This window comes from Lutra lutra, chromosome 7 (genome assembly GCF_902655055.1).
Source record: "Lutra lutra chromosome 7, mLutLut1.2, whole genome shotgun sequence".
In the NCBI taxonomy this organism is placed as follows: Eukaryota; Metazoa; Chordata; class Mammalia; order Carnivora; family Mustelidae; genus Lutra; species Lutra lutra.
Window position 1 is genome coordinate 71158007 of NC_062284.1, and position 24700 is coordinate 71182706.

General features: G+C 38.0%; 2 protein-coding genes across 6 annotated transcripts in view; one reads left to right on the forward strand and one right to left on the reverse strand.

Annotated features, from left to right (window-relative positions):
- Window positions 1-24700, reverse strand: part of ATOSA (atos homolog A) — a 95570-nt gene that overhangs the window by 40419 nt on the left and 30451 nt on the right. The window lies entirely within an intron of this gene.
- Window positions 12818-22895, forward strand: LOC125103900 (40S ribosomal protein S14-like). The gene is made up of 2 exons (XM_047735889.1): window positions 12818-12822; window positions 22368-22895. Exon 2 carries the CDS (start codon window positions 22393-22395, stop codon window positions 22846-22848), a length of 456 nt encoding a protein of 151 aa, XP_047591845.1. The 5' UTR covers window positions 12818-12822; window positions 22368-22392; the 3' UTR covers window positions 22849-22895.

Sequence of the window (24700 nt, forward strand, 5' to 3'; positions counted from 1 at the left end):
ACCACCGAAGTGCAAAATTATAATTAAAGCATTGCAGTATTCTGAGGTGTCATCTGCAATATCAAGTCATATGTACGTTTTTATAATAATCTTTTCAAATGTTGGCCATAAATTTCAATTGTCACATAATCCAAACATCCAATTAAACAAATCACCATGAGTTGTGAAGTACTTTGTCAAGTGCATCTTCCTTTTAATTCTCATGATGTAACACTGACTAATAGCTTAGTGCATGAACTCTGAGGTCAGGCAACCAGTTCTACTACTTGCTAGTTGTTTGACTTTGTACAAGTTACACAACTTCTCTTTACCTCAGTTTTTGTATCTATTAAATGGGGATAATAATAGTATCAACCTTCAGGGAGTAGTTAGAGAATTAAATGATTATTTATAAAAAAATTTTAGACTATTATGACACATAGTGATCACTATGGAAGTGTTTGTTAAATTTAAGATAAATATAAATACAATGACACAGGTCTCCCTCTCATTTTGAAGATGTGAAAACTAAGTCTGTAAAATCATTTGCCCAAAGTCACACACATATTATAAGTAGAGAATTAGCTCTATAAACCTGCTTACTAACACCAATAGTTCTTAATTCTCAATCACAGAAGCTCATACTTATTTTTCATTTCACACAAAAGTGACTCAGACCTAACCTTTCAACTCAGAGAGACTATCTTCAAGGATTCCTGGTACTATATGAATTTGGACAACTACTCCTTTCTTGCCTTATGTCTTTCCTTTTAAAGTTCTTTTGCTTTAGATATTATGGAAATGTCTAGATTATGCACTTCCAGAAAAAGCAAGGGGATATTCCACCTTGAAACATTATTCTTATAATGCTTGGCAAAACTGTACAATTACATCTGCTTATAAATAAAGTGTTTCAGTGTTCTATTTTCTGCATTTAAAAACAGTAAGAGTTAATTAAAACCAAGAGTCGTCCCTTTATTGTCAAGGAAAAATAAGCAGCTTCTGTGGGCAAAATGACAAGGGAAAAGTTTTTTGTTTTTGTCTTTTTATAAAGTAAATTTTAAAAAGCCAACTCTTGGCTTTTGTATAGAAGTCACAAATTAGGGTTGCCTGAGTGGCTCAGTTGGTTAAGCCTCTGCATTTGGCTCAGGCCACAATCACAAGGTCCTAGGATTCAGGCTGGCTGGCATTAGGCTTCTCCTTTACCCTCTGCCCCTGCTCGGGCTCTCTCTCTGTCTCTAATAAATAATATCTTAAAAAAAAAAAGTCACAAATTAAAGAACTCAAAAAAACCCATCAAGAGCATGTATTTTCATTCATTTGTACCTTAGGAAATTGGGCTTCAGAAATGTAAAGGAACTGCTCTGACACACATGGCAATATAATGGCCTATTAGTCCAATTCCAGTTCTGGTTCAGGGAAGAATCATGGATGGAAACTCAGCCTTAGGTAGTTGGCTTCATACTCAGGTCATTTTTGTTGTCCATACTGTATCAGTTATCCAACCTCTGAATATAGATTCTGATCTTTTACTATAAAACACCTTCATATCTAATCCCCAATCCGTGTTTTCCTGTGAATTCTAACTGGACTTTCCAGTTTACATGGCTACTATTCTGCATTCTTCCCAGAACGGTCTGTTTCTCTGCCCATGCAAACACTCTGAATCCTATTTTTTGCCAGTGAGACATAAGATGTTTCAACCCAGGTATGTCTCTGCAGTATCTATCATATGATATGAATTGCTATAAGCCATGGCTACCCAAACCAAACCCGACACTTTAAAAGTTGCAAAAGAAGAGTTGTGAATGAGTGAGAAAACACCAAAGAGGGAAGAGAAGCAGGAATTTAAAGGCTTAACAAAAGAGTACACTGTTCGAAACAGCATACTTTCCAATGGAGAAGTTGAAAACATGCCAACTTTTTTTTAGTCCCTGATTTCAGTTAATTTCAACTTAGGTGGGAAGCATATACAGAAAAAAACCCTCTCATAAGCTTCAGGTGTTCCCACTGCAATTCTCACACTACTACAATGGTTGTATGTCTCTAATTAGACCATAGGCTTTATGCGTGTAGGAGCCAGGTAGGGTCATCATTCCATTATCAGTGCTTAGGACAATGCCTGGCATATAGAAGGTGGTCAATGAATGCATAAGCAAAATAAAAAAGTATTTAAGTAGTTATTTAGCTAATTAAAAGGCTTTAGCATTTGTAGATGATCTTAAGATCTATGCTGAAGTATGACCAGCTCTGAAGAATTTTAAAGGGCAGGTAAACTCAAATGATGAGCCTTACAACAAATGGCAGCTTGAAAGTGGTTGGGATAGCAAGCAATGTACAAGAAGTTATTTAACTTCTATTTTACATACTATTTATGTTTCTCAAAAATGTAACTCATTCACATTTGTAATAAATGTAATAAAGAGTTGTTGGGCGCCTGGGTGGCTCAGTGGGTTAAGCTGCTGCCTTCGGCTCAGGTCATGATCTCGGGGTCCTGGGATGGAGTCCCGCATCGGGCTCTCTGCTCAGCAGGGAGCCTGCTTCCCTTCCTCTCTCTCTGCCTGCCTCTCTGCCTACTTGTGATCTCTGTCAAATAAATAAATAAAATCTTTAAAAAAAAAAAAAAAAAAGAGTTGTTAATCACCCCTCCCACCACTAAAATTACTATACTCAGGTATGTTCCTGGGCCTTAGTAATCAGTTTTTCAAGAGAATTTATTTCCTCAATTCCAACTTAATAGCCGCTTCTACCACCTGATAGTGTCTTCTCTAAAATACTAAGAGTAGGTAATTTTGAGAGGCAGGTCTCACAGATTTCATCACACTAAATCTCACAGAAACCAAAGGAAAGTCCTTGGCTAATTCTCTAATTACTGATTCTCTACTCTATACTTAATAATTAGCACAACCAGTATAACCAATGGAAATGAAGAGAAGGCCGGCCTAGTGATTTGACATGTGGAAATCAGGTATTTTAATTATTTTCAGTGCCTTAAAGTGTTTCTCAAATTTGTCTAATGCTGCTGCTCATGCTTGTAGACATTCTGACTTACAGGAACTATTATTTTGCAAATTCTATGTACATAAAAAAGTTCAAGATAATAGTGAACAAAATCAACATAAGATCATTCTTAGATATTTTATGTGTAATAGTTGTTGTTTTTTTTAAAGATTTTAAAGATTTTACAGAGAACACAAGTAGGCAGAGAGGCAGGCAGAGAGAGAGAGGAGGAAGCAGGCTCCCCATTGAACAGAGAGCCCGATGCAGTGCTCAATCCCAGGACCATGGGATCATGACCTGAGCCAAAGGCAGAGGCTTTAACCCACTGAGCCACCCAGGTGCCCTGTTTAATAGTTTTTATAAAGCACTTTGAACTTCTTCAAACGGGACCTAAATAATGTTAAAAGCTGAATATTTCTAGTTTTAAGACTAAAATTTACCTTTTCTGAAAGCGTAAAAGGTATGATGTGAGATATGACAGGCCTTATGTATTCAGTACTCAGGCCACACTAAGTTTCTATGTTCTCTAAGTTACTTAGAGCCAAGTAATAAAATAAGTAGCAACTCCTTTTCCAACTTTGCAAATATTGCATAATATAAAGAAGCAATTACTTATGAATTTGAATTTACCATAAAAGCATTTCCATTAGAATAATTTTAACTAAAAATGCTACAAAGGCCCAACACAAAACAAACAACTTTTTTTTTTTTAAAGATTTTATTTATTTATTTGACAGACAGAGATCAGAAGTAGGCAGAGAGGCAGGCAGAGAGAGGAAGGGAAGCAGGCTCCCTGCTGAGCAGAGAGCCCGATGCGGACTCGATCCCAGGACCCTGAGATCATGACCTGAGCCGAAGGCAGCGGCTTAACCCACTGAGCCACCCAGGCGCCCTAAACAACTCTTTTTATAGTAGTAGAACAATCAGCGAGTTCATAAAAAAAATTTCAATGTAATTTGTGCAACTTATTTATTGTTGGATTTTTTCCCCTAGTTGTTAATGAAGACAGTATTTTCTAGCCCACACAAGAGTAAATAGAGTTTACACAAGGATAAGGAAGGTAAAACTTGTACACCACACAACTCTGAAAGCAGTTCTCTTCCCAGAGGACTATACGTGGCAGTCCTAACAGACATTTCCTTTTCCTCTTCAATTCAAATTTCCAATTACACAAAGTCTCTAGCCTGTGAGTGCCATCCATATTCCCCTCCTGGCTTCTTACCAACTCAACTGTAGTCATTTGTGTGGAGATAAGGGTATTTTTAAAAGAAAACAACAAGAAAAGAATAAAATAATTAAGATTAGGAATCAAAATACAGAGAGAAACGGGAGGAAAGGAAGAGAAACAAAATGAAGAGGAAACAACAAATAGAATAAGAAGGGAAAAAATATAAAAATAAGGAAAACAGAGTAACAGTAAAGCTAGAGGAAACTGAACAAATAAAGGGAGTAAAAACCTCTAAGGAAAGCTAATACTTTGTTTCCTAATTGTTCCTCAGACTTTTTTCCCCAAGTCCCATCTTTCAAACATTCCAAAAGGGGCCTTCCTGTTTCCTCATACATGTTCTACTAACAACTCTATAAAAGGAGCCCCAGCTTCTAAAAGAATTATCTATATTTTCCAAGTGGGTTGTTGAGCAGAACAGTGTCTTTATTAATTGTAGGCTATAAGAACTTCTTGTTGAAACAGAGCAAAGTGCTACACCAAAGGCACCACAGAGACTGAAAAGAAGCCCAATACAGAAAGTGAAAATCTGTAACCTAAGTAACCAACAAAAGATGAACATCCAGAATAGTTTACCTAAGAATCCTGAGAAACTAACACATGATGCTAACCATCCCTAATCATCATAAAACACAAATTAAATCTATAATGACATACCATTTCAAAATCACCAGATTTAAGAGGAAAAATCAGTCTGACCCCATAAGTGTCAGTAAATGTTTAGGGCAACTGAAATACTCAAATACTGCTAGTAAAAGTAAACTCAGGTACAACCACTTTGAAAAATAACCTGGCATTATCTAGCAAAGAAGTGCATGCCCTACAGCTCAAAAATTACTCTGCTCAGTAAAAAAAAAAAAAAAAAAAAAACGGAAAAAATTTTGTGCCCGTTCGCTAGGAGACCAGTATAGGAATATTCAAAGAAGCAGTATCTGTAGTAACAAAAATCCTGGAAACCAGAACAAATTCTATCATCTATGAAATGGATAAATTGTGGCATATTCATAAAAGAGGACACAATATGACAGTGGACTTAAATACAAGAACAAGTGATAGCTACCCACAGGTTATATAAGACTGTAAGATGATTCCATTTACATAAAAGCTTAAAACACAAGCAAAATTAAATGAGATAGTTGATGATTACATACATATGTGGTAAAACTATAAAGAAATACAAGGTGGGGGTGCCTGGGTGGCTCCCTGGGTTGAGCCTCTGCCTTCAGCTCAGGTCATGATCTCAGCGCCCTGGGATCAAGCCCCACATTGGGCTCTCTATTCGGCAGGAAGCCTGCTTCCCCCCACTCTGCCTGCCTCTCTGCCTACTTGTGATCTGTCAAATAAATAAATAAAATCTTAAAAAAAAATACAAGGGAATAATTGATATAAAATTCAAAATGGTGGATATTTCAAGTATGACTGGTAGACCTCTAATTGAGGCAAGGCACACAGGAATCATTACACGAGAGACTGATAATGTTCTTGGGTAATCACTTTGTGAGTAGTTATAATGCACATACTTTTTGCCTGTACATGTGCTCCATAAGTTAAAAAAAATTTACTATATTCTCTTATTTATGTGACAAAAATAAACTTTTTTTTTTTAAAGATTTTATTTATTTATTTGTCAGAGACAGAGGGAGAAAGAGTGAGCGAGCACAGGCAGACAGAGAGGCAGGCAGAGGCAAAGGGAGAAGCAGGCTCCCCGCCGAGCAAGGAGCCCGTGTGGGACTTGATCCCAGGACGCTGGGATCATGACCTGAGCCGAAGGCAGCCGCTTAACCAACTGAGCCACCCAGGCATCCCCAAAAATAAACTTTTAAAAATTTCATCACACAAATGGAAAACTGACATCTGCTCAGCAAGGAGCCTCTCCCTCTCCCTTCCGTAACCCCTACTTGGGCTCTTTCTCTTTCTAATAAATAAATAAATAATTTTTTAAAAGGAAAGGGAAAAAAAAAAGTGTCAAACTAGAATTCTTTAAAAAAAAACAAGCAGAATATTTCTTTAAACACAAAAAAGATGAAAAAAATTAATCAACAACAGACCTGCACTACCAAAAATGTCTTCCTCTATCAAAGGGAAAATTATACCATTTGGAAATGTGGGTCTACACAGATAGCACTGGAAATCATCAGTGTAGGTAAATATAAAATGGGGGCACCTGGGTGGCTCAGTGGTTGTGTCTGCCTTAAGCTCAGGTCATGATCCCAGGGTTCTTGATGGAACTCACCATCGGGCTCCCCGTTCAGCGGGAAGCCTGCTTCTCCTCTCCCACTCCCCCTGCTTGTGTTCCCTCTCTTGCTGGGCCTCTCTCTGTCAAATAAATAAAATCTTTAAAAAATAAACAAATAAGTAAATAAAATATAAAATGGTTTTCAAACCATTTTATTTTATTTTATTTTATTTTAAGATCTTATTTATTTGTCAGAGTGAGCACAGGCAGACAGAGTGGCAGGCAGAGGCAGACAGAGAAGCAGGCTCCCGCAGAGCAAGGAGCCCGATGTGGGACCCGATCCCAGGACGCTGGATCATGGCCTGAGCCGAAGGCAGCGGCTTAACCAACTAAGCCACCCAGGCGTCCCTCAAACCATTTTAAAATAGAATGGACTAGGGTGCCTGGGTGGCTCAGGTGGTTAAGCGACTGCCTTCGGCTCAGATAATGATCCCGGAGTCCTGGGATCAAGTCCCGCATTGGGCACCCAGCTGCATGCAGAGTCTGCTTCTCCCTCTGACCTCCCTTTTCATGCTCTGTCTCACTTTGTCTCTCTAATAAATAAATAAAACCTTTAAAAAAATAGAATGGACTATATAGAAGAAAATTAGTAGTGACATTCTATGATTCATAACAATGTAAAACATATCATAATAATAGTATAAAGTCAGAAGAGGGTGAAATGGAATTATATCATTATAAGGTTCTTATACTATGCACAAAGTGGTATAATATCCTTGAAGGTAAACTGTGACAAATTAAAGATGATTATCACATACATTAAAGTAACCAGTAAAACAACAAAAACAAAGAAAAAGGAATCAAATTGAAAACCAAAGAATACCACAAACCTAATTATAATTAGTAAGCTTTTTTTTTTTTTAAAGATTTTATTTATTTATTTGAGAGAGAGAGAGAGACAGAGTGAGAGAGCATGAGAGGGGAGGTCAGAGGGAAAAGCAAACTCCCCATGGAGCTGGGAGCCTGATGTGGGACTCAATCCCAGAACTCAGGGATCACAACCCGAGCCAAAGGCAGTCACTCAACCAACTGAGCCACCCAGGCACCCTATAATTAGTAAGTTAACAAAAGAGATAAAGTGGACTTTTTAAAAAAATCCCAAAAAAAGACCAAAAAGAAAAGTGAAAATAGGAAAAAGGACTACATGGGACAGATAGTAAAATGGTAGATTTAATCCGATCCATATCAACAATAATCTTAAATGCAAATAGTTTAAAGAAGCAGAGATTGTCAAATTGGATAAAAAAGCAATACACAACTACATATTACCTAAATGTACCACTATGGCATTGGATATGGATAGTGGGATATATGGATAGCTTGTATATATATCTTTAGAATATAAAGATACAAATAAGCTAAAAGTTAAAGATTACAAAAAGATATACCATGCTAACATTAATCAAAAGAAAGTTGGCGTAGATATATTAATATCAGATAAAATAGATTCCAGAACAAATGACATTGCAGGTGACAATGATGGCTATTTCATAATGATTATGAGGCTAATCAATCAAAGGAGCATAATAGCCCTAAACATTTATGTACCTAATAAAATATCTTCAAAATATGTAAAGTAAAAACCAATAGAACTACATATAAAGAGAAATAGGTACTCAATTATGGAAATTTCAACACACCCCCCTTTACAATAATCAACAAAATAAGTAACAGAAAATTGGTAAGAATATAAAAAACTTGAATAACTTGCCCTAATTGGCATTTACAGAACACTCCACTCAACAAAAGCAGAATAACATTTTTACTAGATACCCAAAACATTTACCAAAATAAACTGACCACATTCTAGGTCATAAAACAAGTCTCTATAAATTTAAAAGGATTTAATCAACCAGAGTATATTCTCCAACCACAACAAAATTAAATTAGAAAACAGTAATAGAAAGTTATCTGGAAAATCTCCAAATATTTGAAAACCAAATGACTGGTACGATTTTAATAGTCATACTATTGGACCACCCCTAAAGTGTGGTTACCAAGCGCCATGGACTGAAATTGTGTCCCCTTAAAACTCATATGTTGAAGCCCTAACTCACAATGTGATTATATTTGGAGATAGCACTTTGAGGATGTGATTAAGGTCAAATAAAGTCATTAGGGTAAGATCCTAATCCAACACGAATGGGGGCCTTAATAGAAAGAATAAGTGATATCTCTCGTTCTCCAGGCACATGCGACCAGGAAAGACCATGCAGGCACACAATGAGAAGACATTAGTCTGAAAGTCAGGAAACCCTTACCAAAAACCAAATCAGCCCACACCTTGATCCTGGACTCCTCAACCTCCATAACAGTGAGAAAATGGACTTCCTGTTGATTAAGCCACCGAGTCTATGGCATATTGTTATAGCAGCCCAAGCTTATACACAAAGACTAAAAGCCAGGAATTTGGATCCATATTTGTTGTCCCTTCCTCAAAGTCAAAGGAGATATTTTTGCACTTAGCTCTAGATTTCTGGATAAGGCATGCTTAAAGCCTGTTCCCTAGAGCCATATGTTCCCTATTAATAAAAGAGGGAGAGAAATTATCAGGCATAAGTGGGTTTCCAGAAGCCTTGCACTTGGGGGATTATAGGGTGCATGCCCAGTTTAATAGTGATACTTTCTTGTTCTACTATCAATCATGTGCACACACTCCTAGTTGGAACTCAGAAGGAGAAAAGGTGGGTACTACCCTAATCCTCAGCAATTATAGAAACTATCTTACCACCTTACACAATTGTGATGATCAGAAGTGTGGCATTTCAAATACTGAATCATTAAATTACTCTCACTCAAAAAGAAAAAGAAAAAGAAAACCCTTCTGTTCTGTGGCATAACTACTTAATGAAGTCAAGGTGGGGGGGAAGTGGAGAAAACTGAGAGAAAAGAGTGAGGAATAAAGGGGAAGTGAAAATAAAAATAATGATAAATACATTTAGAATTCAACAAGTCCAATATTACATACTACTTTTCCCTACTACCCATGCTTCTCCAATGCCAAATTTGCTCTTCCCTCTTGAGTTCTCCATATATTATCCATGCTCAATTGCCCAAGCAAAAAACTTGGTAACTATGAGTCCTATAAATGGCTCTAAGCTACTTTCTTCCTCCCTCTGTGACCCCTGTCAAAACTACTAAAGCCATGATCTCTTGCATGGATAATTACAACAGCTCTGTGATTGACCTCCCTGCAACTAGTCTCTTACCCTTCCCATCCAGCCCCATCTCCCTTGTTAGAATTCTATCTAAAATATAAATGTGATTAGTTTGGCCTGAAACTCCATAATGGTTCCATTATTTACAATTTAAAGCCCAAACTCTTATTTATGAAAGAACAAGTTTAAACACCACATAACTGAGGCATAGGGGAAACCTCCCAACTTCCTCAGTGATATTAGGTGTAGATTTTTCATAGATATCCTTTATCAGGTTTAGAAGGCTTATAATAAAGACATTTTGACTTGATAAATAAACATGCAAAATAAATCCCTTGAAAAAATGCCATCTTTTACTTAATTTAGAATGCCCTGGGGCACCTGGGTGGCTCAGTGGGTTGAGGCCTCTGCCTTCGGCTCGGGTCATGGTCCCAGTGTCCTGGGATCGAGCCCCACGTCGGGCTCTCTGCTCTGCGGGGAGCCTGCTTCCACCTCTCTCTCTATCTGTCTGCCTCTCTGCCTACTTGTGATCTCTGTCTGTCAAATAAATGGATAAAATCTTTAAAAAAAACAACAACAACAACAACAAAAAACTACCTTCAGCTCAGGACATGATCCTGGATCAAGTCCCACATCGGGCTTCCTGCACAGCAGGGATTCTGCTTCTCCCTCTCACCTCTCCTCTCTCATGCTCTCTCTCTCAAATAAATAAATAAATTTTTAAAAAAAATTTTACCTATTATAAAATGCCAGAAAAATATTTTTTACTTTTTGCATTAAAAAATAAACATCGGGGGTGATTGGGTGGTTCAGTAGGTTAAAGCCTCCGCCTTCAGCTTGGGTCATGATCCCAGGGTCCTGGGATTGAGCCCTACATCTGGTTCTCTGCTCAACAGGGAGTCTGCTTCCCCCCCACCTCGCCCCCCACCTGCCTCTCTGCCTACTTGCAATCAGTCTGTCAAGTAAATAAATAAATAAATAAATAAATAAAATAATTTTAAAAAATAAATAAAATAAAATAAAAATCGGGTGCCTGGGTGGCTCAGTGGGTTAAGCCTCTGCCTTTGGCTTGGGTCATGATCTCAGTGTCTTGGGATGGAGGCCTGCACTGGGCTCTCTGCTCAGCGAGGGGCCTGCCTCCCCCTCTCTCTCTGCCTGCCTCTCTGCCTAGTTGTGATCTCTCTCGCTCTCTGTCAAATAAATAAATCTTTAAAAAAAATCAATAATGAAAATAATGTATTCACTTATCCTAAAATTGTACTTAAGATGTTTCCCTCAGGAAGCATGAATTATGAAGAAAAAAAATTATAGAGGGCAACTGTACAAGCAAAAAAGGAAAGTATCAAAGCTCAGATAAGTCTTCAGTATCCTAGGACAACAACAACAACAGCAGCAAAATTGTCTTCTACACAAACTTAAATTAACAGAATTTATGTTTACATTAAGCATTTAAGTGCCTGATAAGTATGAGACTACTTAGAAGTCTTCAGGGCCTGGAAAAAACAGGTTACTGAAAGAAGGGAGAAATGTTGCCTCTGTAACATTATTTGTTATTGGATTTGCATCACAAGTAAAAAATTGTTATGTGACTAAAGGAAGCACAGTTTTTATAATAACTGACATTCTCAAAGTTTAATGACAATAACCTTATTTCTCATATAACTTCTGTGCTTTGTTTCTTGGACAAAATTCCCCTAGATTAGGCTGTTTAGTATCTATATTAAATTCTAATTTTAGAGAATATGCTGGAATAAGAGTCCCTAAGGAGCAGTAAAATATGTTGTACACTGATGACTTTCAGCACTCTGTAAATACAGCAGTTTGGGCAATATGAATTTAACGCCAGTTGAATTTCTATTTATAAAAGGATTTATCTATAGACAATACCCAGAGAACAGATTATTTCATTTATACTGAAGGAAAAAGACTGCTGGACACCACTCTCTAGTCTGTGGTTGTAGATCATCACGCAGTTTTAACACTAATAGTTATAATTACAGCTGATACTTCTTAAGCTCGGCACTCAGCGAGGAGCCTGACACGGGGCTTGATCCCATGACTCTGAAATCATGACCTGAGCCAAAATCAAGAGGCAGATGCTTAACCTACTGAGCCATCCAAGCATCACAATGCTTATATATTTTTATTTTTTAGATTTTTTTTTTAAATTTGAAAGACAGAGATGACAAGTAGGCAGAGAGACAGGCAGAGAGAAGGGGAAGCAGGCTCCCCAAGAGCAGAGAGCCTGATGCGGAGCTCGATCCCAGGACTCTGAGATCATGACCTGAGCTGAAGGCAGAGGCTTCACCCACTGAGCCACCCAGGCACCCTAATGCTTATGTACTTTTAATCAAAGTAAAAATACTTCCATCAAAGTATGTGTTTAGTACTGATTTGTTAAGGCAAATCTATAGTGTAAGAATGGGGTGAAAAGACTGGATATTTATAGTTTTATGGTTAATATACAATTTGAGTCCTGGTTCTGCTGCCAATAACTATGTGGCCAGGAAACCTATTTAGTCTCTCTAAACTTCAGTTTCCTGAAAAATGGAGGTAATATCTATCTCATAGTATCACCAATTTCCTGAGATAACAGTATGTTATATTGAATACAGTGTCTGGCATACAATAAACATCATTATGTAGTACATAATTCTACTGATCCTTAATAAGCCAAAGTGACTTTGAAATTCTCAGCAGTCTTGTGGTTTTGAATCCTAGCTGCACATTGAACAAACTGGAGAGCTTTAAAAACAAACAGCAGCAGCAACAATAATAAAACAGAAACAAAACTCATGTACCCATCCAATGCTAGGTGTTACATTCTTTTAAAAGCTCCCTAGGCGGGGCGCCTGGGTGGCTCAGTGGGTTAAAGCCTCTGCCTTCGGCTCAGGTCATGATCCCAGAGTCCTGGGATCGAGCCCCGCATTGGGCTCTCTGCTCATCGGGGAGCCTGCTTCCCCTTCTCTCTCTGCCTGCCTCTCTGCCTACTTGTGATTTCTCTCTGTCAAATAAATAAATAAAATCTTTAAAAAAAAAAAAAAAAGCTCCCTAGGCAATTCTAATGTGCAACCAGGATTGAGAACTACCATTCTAGTTGGAAGCTTAATACCACACAAAGGGAGAAAATGAAGATTATTAGGCAAGGGGGCCCATATAAAGAAAGGTTTGGTAATACTAGCAAAGCAGAGACATACTGCAACATATGTACACTGACTGGAGTTGTGTTTTCAGTTATAACCATGAATTTGCATATACCCATTTGTAATATCTAACTGAGTTAGAGGTGGTTGTCATATGGGGTCTATGAACATTCTGGGGACTCAGTGAAGATTTCCAAGAATAAGCACAAACCTGCTCTGAATCATCTATCTGAGTGGTGAATGATAATCAAGGATTGCCTTATAATTTCAGTTTCTTATTCATATTTGCAATTATAACTTACATTTATAGTTTTGCTAGTCTTTAAATATCCTGACTTTAATAGCTCTGGGCTCATTTATAATAGTAAAAACAGATGACACTTTTATGTTGCATGCACAATGTCTCTGTGGCCTATGGTATCAATGGAAGTTGACAGAGGTTGATACAACAAGCAAATACCAAGAGGCATGCTCAACTCAAAAAGGTTTGTCCTATAATACCAAGTACTATATTCACATTTCCTTTTTTGTTTTTTTTTAAAGATTTTATTTATTTGATAGACACAGTGAGAGAGGGAGAAACAGGCTTCCTGCTGAGCAGGGAGCCGGATGCAGGGTTTCATCCCAGGTCTGATCTCAGGGTCCTGGGATTGAGCCCAGCATTGGGCTCTCTGCTCAGTGGGAAGCCTGCTTCCCCTTCTCTCTCTGACTGCCTCTCTGCCTACTTGTGATCTCTCTCTCTCTCTCTGTCAAATAAATAAATAAAAAAAGAAAAAGTTACTGGTTCTACAGTTTTATTTGCATTTAGTTTTTTAAACTGTTTTGGTTTTATGGTTGTATTGGAGCTAGAGGAATAAGGAAATTGCACCAGGTTCACTTTTCTACATTGTAATAAAAAACATGTTGGCTGATTCAAACAAAATTTTCTTTCCTTAAACATTTGTGGGGAGTCTTAGAAGAGAAACTACATGTATTCAAATATCAACTCTATTATGTAATGAAGAGGCTTTAAACTTTTTATAATAAATCTTCAATCTCCCTCTCTCCCTGATACTATCTTTAAGTTAGTGAAGTCTTGTACTTTCTAAACATATGACAGAGATCCTAAAATTGAGACAAGTTCCATCATGATAGAACATGTGATGAGACACTGATGAGACAGTTCATCGATTTTTTTCTTCACCTGCATTTTAAAGTCAATCTCAATGTCAAGTTTATGCAGATTTTAATATTGTAAGTCTACTATTTTTAGAATCAATCATTTTAATTGAAGTCAATACAGCATTTTGTTTATACTATAATTTCTGAGTCATAAATACTTTCATGTAGCTCACCTCAATTATTTTCACAACTTCTCTGATGCAACATTAAAGAAGTATCAGAAAAAGTCTAGACAGATTATGTGACAGCAGCAAAAATATACAGAAAATCTCCAGAAACAACATATCTTGTCCTACTTCAGTACTTACTTCCCTAGTGCTCAATCACTGCCTCTGCTGAGTCAACTGCAGATCTTATTACCAATTTTTCTTCAACTTTTTTTGGTTAACAATTGAAACAAAGATTTCCTGGGTAAGCCCTCTGTGATGTCTTAAAGATCTAGAAATGGGTTAATCCTAAATGTCATTATTATATCTGATCATAATTTGAAACCATTGAAAATATTGTAATATTTTAAAAAGTCTACTTTTCCACAATTTTACTACTTTCAAATAAAAAAATTTTAAGAGATTATACTACTAAGTGTGGTAGTTAAACTTTTAAATATTGCTGAAATGAACATAAGAAGCTATTAAGATATATCAAGAAAAAAGAAGCTGTAGAACACTGCTATATAAAAATGCATAATACTGGGACAGTTATACACCGATCTTAATTATCTACAGAAAAATACCTCAGACATATACCAAATTGCTCTTTATAGTTAACTCGGGGGCTGTGAGACAGAATTATGGGGAGTCATTTACTTCTTATGATTATGGTTCTCCAATTTAGCAAATAAAAATAAAGGATGCTGGTTAAATTTGAATTTCAGTATAAAACATAATTACATTAAAAATTAAGTCATTTATCTGAAATTCAAATGTAACTGGGCATTCTGTATTTTGTTAGAAACACGGATGAATAAACCTATGTAATAGATGTCTACCATCTGAATTTAGATGTTTATAATGCTGCAGATCAGAGAGGAGAGAAGATCTACACTGCTAGCTCTGAAGATGGAGAAAGGGACCATGAGCCAAGGAATATGGGAGGCCTCTAGAAACTTGAAAAGTCAAGGAGACAGAGCTCGGTGTGTGTCCCCTAGGAAGCACAGCACTTTGGACCCATTTTAAACTTGTGAACTACAGAACTGTGAGAGGAGAAATTTGTGTTGTTTTAAGCCATAAAGGTGTGGTAATTTCTTAGAGCAGCAATCTGATCCTAACACAAGTATCATCTCCTGTGTGTATTTCCAGAGATTCTGACTCACGTGCCTTACATATTTAACAAGAAAGCTCTATATGCCTCTGACACAGGTGATCTCTGAAATACAGTGAGAAACGGCACATTAGAACATACATCAAAATGAATACCTTGAAAAAGAGCCACATGTACAATACGCAGGCATACCTCAGAGATACTGCACCTCCAGACTACCACAATAAAGCAAATATTGCAATAAAGTCAATTAAACTTTTGGGCTTCTCAGAAGTTATGTTTACGCCATACCGTAGTCTGTTTTTTGTTTTTTTTTTTAAATATTTATTTATTTGACAGAGAGACACAGCGAGAGAGGGAACACAAGCAGGGGGAGTGAGAGAGGGAGAAGCAGGCCTCCCACCAAGCCGGGAGCCCGATGCGGGGCCCGGTCCCAGAACCCCGGGATCATGACCTGAGCCGAAGGCAGACGCTTAACGACTGAGCCATCCAGGTGCCCCCATACCGTAGTCTGTTAAACATGCAACAATTTTCCGTCTAAAAAAGCAATGTATATACCTTAATTTAAAAAATACTTTATTGCTAAAATATGCTAAACCATCCCCTGAGCTTTTAGGGAATTCATCTTTTTGATGTTGGACGGTCTTGCCTCGATGTTGGTGACTACCAACTGATTGGGGTGGTGGTTGAAGTTGGGGTGCTGTGGCAATTTGTTTAAAAAATAAGACAGTGAACTTTGCCACATCAATTGACTCTTTCCTTCATGGGAGAGTTCTCTGTAGCACATGGTTCTGATAACATTTTACCCACAGTAGTACTTCCTTCTAAATGGGAGTCAATCCTTTCTAACCTTGCTGCTGCTTTATTGACCAAGTTTATGTTGTATTACAAATCCTCTTTTGTCATTTCAACAATCTTCAACAAGAACAGATTCCATCTCAAGAAACTACTTTCTTTGCTCATCTGTAAGAAGCAACTCCTCATGAAAGTTTTATCATGAGACTGCGGCGATTCAAATGATAATAATGAAAAAGTTTGAAATACTTCAAGAATCACGAAAATGTGATGTAGAGATGAAGTGAGTAAATGCTGTTGGAAAAATGGTGCCAAGAGAACTGCTCACTGCAAGGTTGCCACAAACTTTCAATCTGTAAAAAACACAGTTATCTGCAAAGCTCATTAAGTAAAGCACAATAACATAAGGTTGCCTATAATTTTAAGATGGAAACTAGCAGAATATTCAGTATGTATTTATTTGACCTATGGAATAATGAGAATTTTCTCAGCTTGGAAATAGAAAAATACACACAAAGGAAAAGAATGCCAGATTAAATTGTATAAAACCTAAATATTCCTGAAAAAATGAAAAAAAAATAGAAGTGGAAATGTTTCTATAATATATGGTTGACAAAGTCTTCTTTATTTCTATTGCATTATTCTATATGCTATTTTAATTAAACTATTCTTATTTCAAAAGTTAAATGAAAAGAGAAAAAGAAGGCACATAATGTGAAATAAAAAGAATAAACACAGAGAAGAATGCTTACTCTCCTAGAGAGTAGATTTAAATAAAGGAATAAAAATTAAAATCATATTGGGGCGCCTGGGTGGCTCAGTTGGTTGAGCAGCTGCCTTCGGCTCAGGTCATGATTCCAGGCTCCTGGGATCGAGCCCCGCATCGGGCTCCCTGCTTAGCGGAGAGCCTGCTTCTCTCTCTCCCTCTGCCTGCCACTCTGCTTACTTGTGCTCTCTATCTCTCTGTCAAATAAATAAATAAAAAATAAAAATCTTAAAAAAAAAAAATTAAAATCATATTGAAAATCCATGTTATAGGGGTGCCTGGATGGCTCAGTTTGTTAAGCATCTGCCTTGGGCTCAGGTCGTGATCTCCAGGTCCTGGGATCAAGCCCCACATGGGGCTTCCAGCTCAGCGGGGAGTCTGCTTCTTTCTTTCCCTCTGCCTCTCTCTCTCTCTCAAATGAGTAAATAAAATCTTTTTTTTTTTTTTAAAGATTTTATTTATTTATTTGACAGACAGAGATCACAAGTAGGCAGAGAGGCAGGCAGAGAGAGGAGGAAGCAGGCTCCCCGCCGAGCAGAGAGCCCGATGTGGGGCTCGATCCCAGGACCCTGGGATCATGACCTGAGCCGAAGGCAGAGGCTTTAACCCACTGAGCCACCCAGACGCCCCAGTAAATAAAATCTTTAAAAAAAAAAAAAAAGAAAGAAAAGAAAATCCATGTTATAGTTACTATAGTAGGAAGTTTAGGGGTACCTGAGTGGCTCAGTCGGCTGAGTGTCTTGCTTCGGCTCAGGTTGTGATCTCAAGGTCCTAGGATGGAGCCTGGTGTGGGGCTCCCCATGCAGCAGGCAGTCTGCTTGTCCCTCTGCCTCTCCCCCTGATCCTGTGCTCTCTTTCAAGTAAATAAAATCTTTTTTTAAAAAAGAGCGAACTTTTGGGGCGCCTGGGTGGCTCAGTGGGTTAGGCCGCTGCCTTCGGCTCAGGTCATGATCTCAGGGTCCTGGGATCGAGTCCCGCATTGGGCTCTCTGCTCAGCAGGAAGCCTGCTTCCCTCTCTCTCTCTCTCTGCCTGCCTCTTCGTCTACTTGTGATCTCTCTCTCTCTGTCAAATAAATAAATAAAAAAATCTTAAAAAAAAAAAAAAAAGAGCGAACTTTAAAAAAATTTTTTTACTTTACCAATGGAAAATGGTTTGAGTGATGTCAACATGGTAAAATATCCTACAGCCATTAAAATAACTGATAGAGGAAAATGTATGATAAAGTCCAAGTTAAATAGCAACATATACAATTTTATATTTATAATTTTTTTCAATAATATATAAACTTGTATAAAGATGACCTGTATCAATGACAATATAAATAGTTTTTTTAAAACCTTGCTAATTTTTAATATTTCACTTCTTAAATAAGAGCAAGTTAGAGAAAGTATTACTTATCTTTTACTTTCAGCATCATTTCAGAAAAGAAAAAAGTCATTCAATAACTAAAAATTGGAAAGCATGATCACAGAAAAGGACAGTCCCTCTTGAGAAAGGCTGACATCTTTGCCATGGACAAATGAAAAGCTAATGTTAGACTGAGGAAAGCCTTTGGGAACCAAGGTAGTAAGCTGAAAGCTATCTGACTTCAATGTCTGTGTGAGTAGTAACCAAGAGCCTAACTAATGGGTTCCTTCCCCTTCCTTTCCACTGCATCTACCTCAATCAGTCTGAGAAGCTTATCTATCATTTGAGGGAGCAATGGAGGGAAGGGTAGAGATCATGTTTCACAAAAGTGGAAAAAGTCCAATTCTTAAAAAGGGGGCAAAGGACCAGAAGTCTATGAGAATGATAGTTTGCCAGAGAAAAAAAAAATGAGATGATGTAATAACACCAAGAAAGAATACCCACTAGTTCTAGTGATTCAACCAGTTGAAGCGGGCAGACAATGCCACCCTTGTAACCATTTATTTATGCAAGTGGAATACATTCATTAACCTCTGTGCAAATGTGGGGAGATCAATTATTTAGAATGGAAAATTACAGTTTAATTGTAAATGGCTATCGCAAGGATATCACCTCACTATAAAAGTGGTGAGAACTGAAACAATACTCTAATTTTTTCCTCAAAGCAGTTTCATATTGCCTTATTCCCCCCTTTAAAATGGTTAACTCTGCCAAAGGCACTATTCTTTGATAAAGATAATAATCAAGCAGTAGGATTTAATGCTAATGTAATGCTTTTAATTAATGTTTTATTGGATGACTCTGTGGTCATTATCGTCAACTTCAGTCAGACAAGTATAGAATACTTCCTAGAACCAGATTAAACTGGTTTTAGTTCAGCCAATTCACACACAATTAGAACTATAGTCAACTGAACATAACTATTATGATCAAGCAATTATTTGTTGTTGTATTTTTCCAAAATCATCTGGTTAGAAAATAAATTTACTACTCTGCTTTCACTCCACATTTTACTTAGATCTTTTCCCTAAATTTTGATATCTAAATAACAGACCTTAATAACATTTATACTTATAAAAGATCTTGAAACTCACAGATCTCTCAATAAAACAAAAATCTAATGAAAAAAATGTCACAGCAACTTGAAAAAAAAAAAAAAAAGAAAGAAAGAAAAATCCATGTACTAGAAGCCAGAAGACCTGATTCTAATTTTGGCTTGTAATAAACTAGCCCCAAGACCTTGGGAAAGGTCAGTTAAACTCTGTGACCCTCAACAAACTGACTTGTAAAATGAAGGTGTCTGAAACTAGTTGTCCCCTCCCAATTTAAACAGTACCTGACTCTACTTGTGCCAATTTTTGGAGTTAAAAAATACTATCCCAGGGCGCCTGGGTGGCTCAGTGGGTTAAAGCCTCTGCCTTCGGCTCGCGTCATGATCCCAAGGTCCTGGGATCGAGCCCCGCATCGGGCTCTCTGCTCAGCAGGGAGCCTGCTTCCTCCTCTCTCTCTGCCTGCCTCTCTGCCTACCTGTGATCTCTGTCAAATAAATAAATAAAATCTTAAAAAAAAAAATACTATCCCATTTACTACTAGTCCCATTTTGGCCATAAGCACTGACCCTGGTACATCTAGGCAACCACAAATTAAAAACAGTCATGGGGTTGCTGGTTGAGAGTACAAAACTTGTCCCAAGCCCAGCTATTTTTGCATTTTTTGACTTTCAAACTTAGAATCATATATGCCTTCCCCTTTTTCCTTTGTTCCCAATAAAGCATCAGTGATAAGGTTTTTTTTTTTTTTAAGATTTTATTTATTTGACAGACAGAAATCACAAGCAGACAGAGAGGCAGGCCGAGAGAGAGAGAGAGGGAAGCAGGCTCCCTGCTGAGCAGAGAGCCCGATGTGGGACTCGATCCCAGGACCCTGAGATCATGACCTGAGCCGAAGGCAGCGGCTTAACCCACTGAGCCACCCAGGCGCCCCCAGTGACAAGGTTTGACTTCTATTAACAACCTCCTATACCTGATCCCTCACCATTCCTAGTTTAGCTGGTACTTCAGATACATAAAACAGAGTAATGAGAGATGAGCTGAAAAAGAACACTATCTACTTTTGTTCACTTCTCTCATTACTGCCTTTATGCATCCAATGCTCTAACCAAACTGACCTACTCATTCTCTCCTAGAGCCACCTCAAGATATCCCACCCTCTGTATTCCAATGCATCACTTAGAATTCCTCCTGTTTCCAGCGGTCCCCTCCTGGCAGGCCTCATAGCCCTACTCAGTTGTTTTAATCCTTGTCTCCAGCAATGCCAATATTCTTAAAGCCATGCCATAGAAAAATCTTGCAGTAAAGAGGTAATGCATCTGTTCATCTGTTTGTGTGTCAGGAGAGCACTACAACTCTCCTAACATTCCTACTGCTTTTCTGGTCTTCAGATATCTTGGTAATTATCAATAATTCTCCCAAATTATAACCAGTGACTCAAAAAATCACTTCAACTTTCTGAAAATTGCCTATTAAAGATTAAAATCTCACCACTTATGTATTGCTTTTAAAACATCCTTTGGCAGACTTCTAAAATTTTCTTCATAAAGGTCTTAAATATTTCTATTGTGTTCATCCAAGATTAGATTTGTTTGTTGCTCTTGTGCATGGGATTTTTCTCTGTACATTCTTCCCCCCCATTGCATTTTCTAACATAATTTCTACTCATATGGAGTTAAAAATTTAACCTTACCACTTGATCAAAGTTCTACAGATTAGAGGTACCTTGCTGGCTGAGCTGGCACAGCATGCAACTCAGGGTCATAAATTCAAGCCCCACTTAAAAAGAAAGTTCTACAGATAAAAATTTAGGACACAGGATGGGGGGATGGGTGAAAGAGATGGAGGGCTTATTATGATGAGCACTGAGTAATATAGAGTGTTGAATCACCCTATTGTACACTTGAAACTAATGTAACACTGATGTTAATTTTATTGGAATAAAAAAAGAAAAGAGGGGTGGCTGAGTGGCTCAGTTGGTTAAGCGTGCCATTCTTGATTTCAGCTCAGGTCATAATCTTAGGGTGAGTGTTCAGCAGGGAGTCCTCTTCAAGGTTCTCTCCTCCTCCCTCTACCCTTCCTGTTCTCCCCAACAAAATAAATAAATAAACCTTTAAATAAATAAATGAGGCATAAAATAATGAGATTATCTCTATTTCAGTTTAAACACATAATTCATCATTGGGGCTTATCCATCTCATTTGATCCCATTACACTCTCCCAGGGCTTTTTATTCTTTTTTCAAGAGTTCATTGCACCTTATGCTTTCCCTTCCTAAAACTTAACACAAACAAAATTAAAAATTATTTGCATCTCTCCTCTAACCCATCAAGCTCCACAAGAACAAGTTGGTCCTGTTGCCCAGCTTAGCTGCTTGGCAGGAACAAGCACTAGAACACTTGTGGAAATAATGAATGATCAATGTTCCATTAGATCTTGTTTTCTTCTTATTTCAGCTTATTTCTGATTAAAGTGGTAAAAGTTGGGGCGCCTGAGTGGCTCAGTGGGTTAAGCCTCTGCCTTCGGCTCAGGTCATGATCTCAGGGTCCTGGGATCGAGGCCCACATCGGGCTCTCTGCTCAGCAGTGAGCCTGCTTCCTCCTCTCTCTGCCTGTCTCTCTGCCTACTTGTAATCTCTCTCTCTCTCTCTGTCAAATGAATAAATAAAATCTTTAAAAATAAATAAATAAATAAAGTGGTAAAAGTTTGCTATTACCCTTTTCAGATAATTATTTTGTTCTTTGCCTGGGTTTAATATTTTAACTGCCAACTAGTTTTCTGGTTTTGTTTTGTTTTGTTTTTTCAAATTTGAAAAGTTGAAATTGGAAATAAAATTCTACAAATGTATCAGCTGACACACTGTCCTAAACCTATTTAGAATCTCAACTTTCTTTGCTTCCTAAAGCAGGTCTTAATTTAGTCAACAGGGACCTAGTCTCTGCCCTCTTTTGTACTGAAAAAGTTTTGTTGTTTTTGTTTTTAATGACCTTTATGAATATAAATCTTTCTAAAATTTTTAAAGTAAAAATTTTTAAGTAAACTCTACGCCCAACATGGGGCTCAAACTCATGACCCTGAGGTCAAGGGTTACTCTACCTACTGAGTTAGGCAGGTGCCTCAATATAATTCTCTTAAATGAAAAAGGAAATATTTGTTTTTAAAACAATGAAATTGGGCTTTCCGGTAGCAGAGTCTGGAGAAGACGCTTAGAAATGGCACCTCACAAGGGGAAGGAAAAGAAGGAAGAACAGGTCATCAGCCTTGGACCTCAGGTAGCGGAAGGAGAAAATGTATTTGGTGTCTGCCACATCTTTGCATCCTTCAATGACACTTTTGTCCATGTCACCGATCTTTCTGGCAAGGAAATCATCTGCCGTGTGACTGGTGGAATGAAGGTGAAGGCTGATCGAGATGAGTCCTCTCCCTACGCTGCTATGTTGGCTGCCCAGGATGTAGCCCAGAGGTGCAAGGAGCTGGGCATCACTGCCCTCCACATCAAACTACGGGCCACAGGAGGAAATAGAACCAAGACCCCTGGACCCGGGGCCCAATCAGCCCTCAGTGCCCTTGCCTGCTCAGGAATGAAGATCGGGCGGATTGAGGATGTCACCCTCATCCCCTCCGAGAACACCCGCAGGAAGGGGGGTCGCCGTGGTCGCCGTCTGTGAAAAGGATTCCTCAAATTACTGTTTTCTGTTAATAAATTGCCTTTGTGGGGCGCCTGGGTGGCTCAGTGGGTTAAAGCCTCTGCCTTCGGCTCGGGTCATGATCCCAGGGTCCTGGGATCGAGCCCCGCGTCGGGCTCTGTGCTCAGCAGGGAGCCTGCTTCCACCTCTCTCTCTCTCTCTCTCTGCCTGCCTCTCTGCCTACTTGTGATCTCTGCCTGTCAAAAAAAAAAATAAAATAAAAAAAATAAATAAATTGCCTTTGTGTAAGCTAAAAAAATAAATAAATAAAATAAAACAAAACAATGAAATTGGGTTAGGTAATCACTAAATCTCTAGCCTAGAGCAAAAACATTTAAACTGTCAAAAATAAGAGACAGAGAGCCTTTTGAGTTCTAATTTCTCTAGTGATTACCGGAATTTTGCCTTTTTTTCAGGGATTTATAGAGCGAATTCATCATAACAATCTACTGGCTGCTTACATGATAAGTTGGGGGCAGCTTAAACTCTAGAAAAGAAAGCTATATTTTAAGTAATTTTGAAAACACTTTAGAAGAGTTGAAAAAAAGAAGTATCTACCAATATAAAACATCAGTGAAATCTACTTCTTCTTCCAAAGGCAATGTGGAGCTCAAGCTACTGTGCTGCCTTCAAGTAGAGGACAGTCTGATGAGGATGCTACAGGTACATCTAATTCACGATGATGTGATAAATGATAACAGGGGTAGATGAGCATATGTTCAGGAAGAAACTCAATCTTGGAAATCAGAGGAAGCTCCCAGAGGACTTAAGATTTAAAATGTAAGAATTAAAACTAGTCAGCATTATTGCAGAAATTTCCATTTGTCTTGCTTCCTTCAAGTCCAGGCTGCCAGAACCATGCTTTAAGCCATACCACATCATGGCACAGAGCTACACAGATTTTATTAATTTGTTCTTACCTGCACTAACCCTATATAAATTTTCTGTGTTCTGCATAAACCATTAGACCTAATTCATCACTGTTTTAGAGTCTGAAAAATGCTCAAGTAGCAAATATTTTCCTCTTCGTTGTCCTTTGTGGGAATATTCCTGATTATATAGTATTATCACTCCACACCTCAGAAAGAATCATGAGGGGGGAAAACTGAGAAAACAGTGTCAGAGAGGAAACAAAGTACTGTCTCTCAAAACGACAGGTGACCTTGTGCTAAAAAAAAACAAAATAATTTTGGGACGCCTGGGTGGCTCAGTTGGTTGAGCAGCTGCCTTCGGCTCAGGTCATGATCCCAGCGTCCTGGGATCGAGTCCCACATCGGGCTCCTTGCTTGGCGGGGAGCCTGCTTCTCCCTCTGCCTCTGCCTGCCATTCTGTCTGCCTGTGCTCGCTCGCTCTCCTCTCTCTCTCTGACAAATAAATAAAATCTTAAAAAAAAAAAAACAACAACAAAAAATAATTTTTAAAAATTTGCTTTTATCCAATGTCTAAAACCAAGACATGTTCAATAAATTTTATAACCTAAGAGAATTTATGAACCTCTGGATATTTTCCACAAATCAGGTGTGTATAAGCATAGATGTGGGGTTTTTTCCTAGAATACTCCAAACTGAAAAATAATGGCATAGAGCAATCTCTTTTTTGTTCTTTGTTTGTGTGGATTTTTTTTTTTTTTTTTAAGGAAAAGTATGTTTCCCCCATTCCACCACCTCCTCCCACAAGTACATCAATGCAATGCAATCAGATAAAACCAGGATACTTATTTCTGAAATGGTTCTCCTCCTATCCTTTTGTCAGTTGCAAAAAGTCTCTGGACCCAAAGCAGAAGCTAGCTAGTTGGGTAGTACTAAGGAACATATTAACAGTGATAAAATGGAAT

What these genes read in the sequence shown, in the direction of transcription:
- LOC125103900 (XM_047735889.1), top strand. Translation starts at nt 22,393, where the DNA reads ATGGCACCTCACAAGGGGAAGGAAAAGAAGGAAGAACAGGTCATCAGC.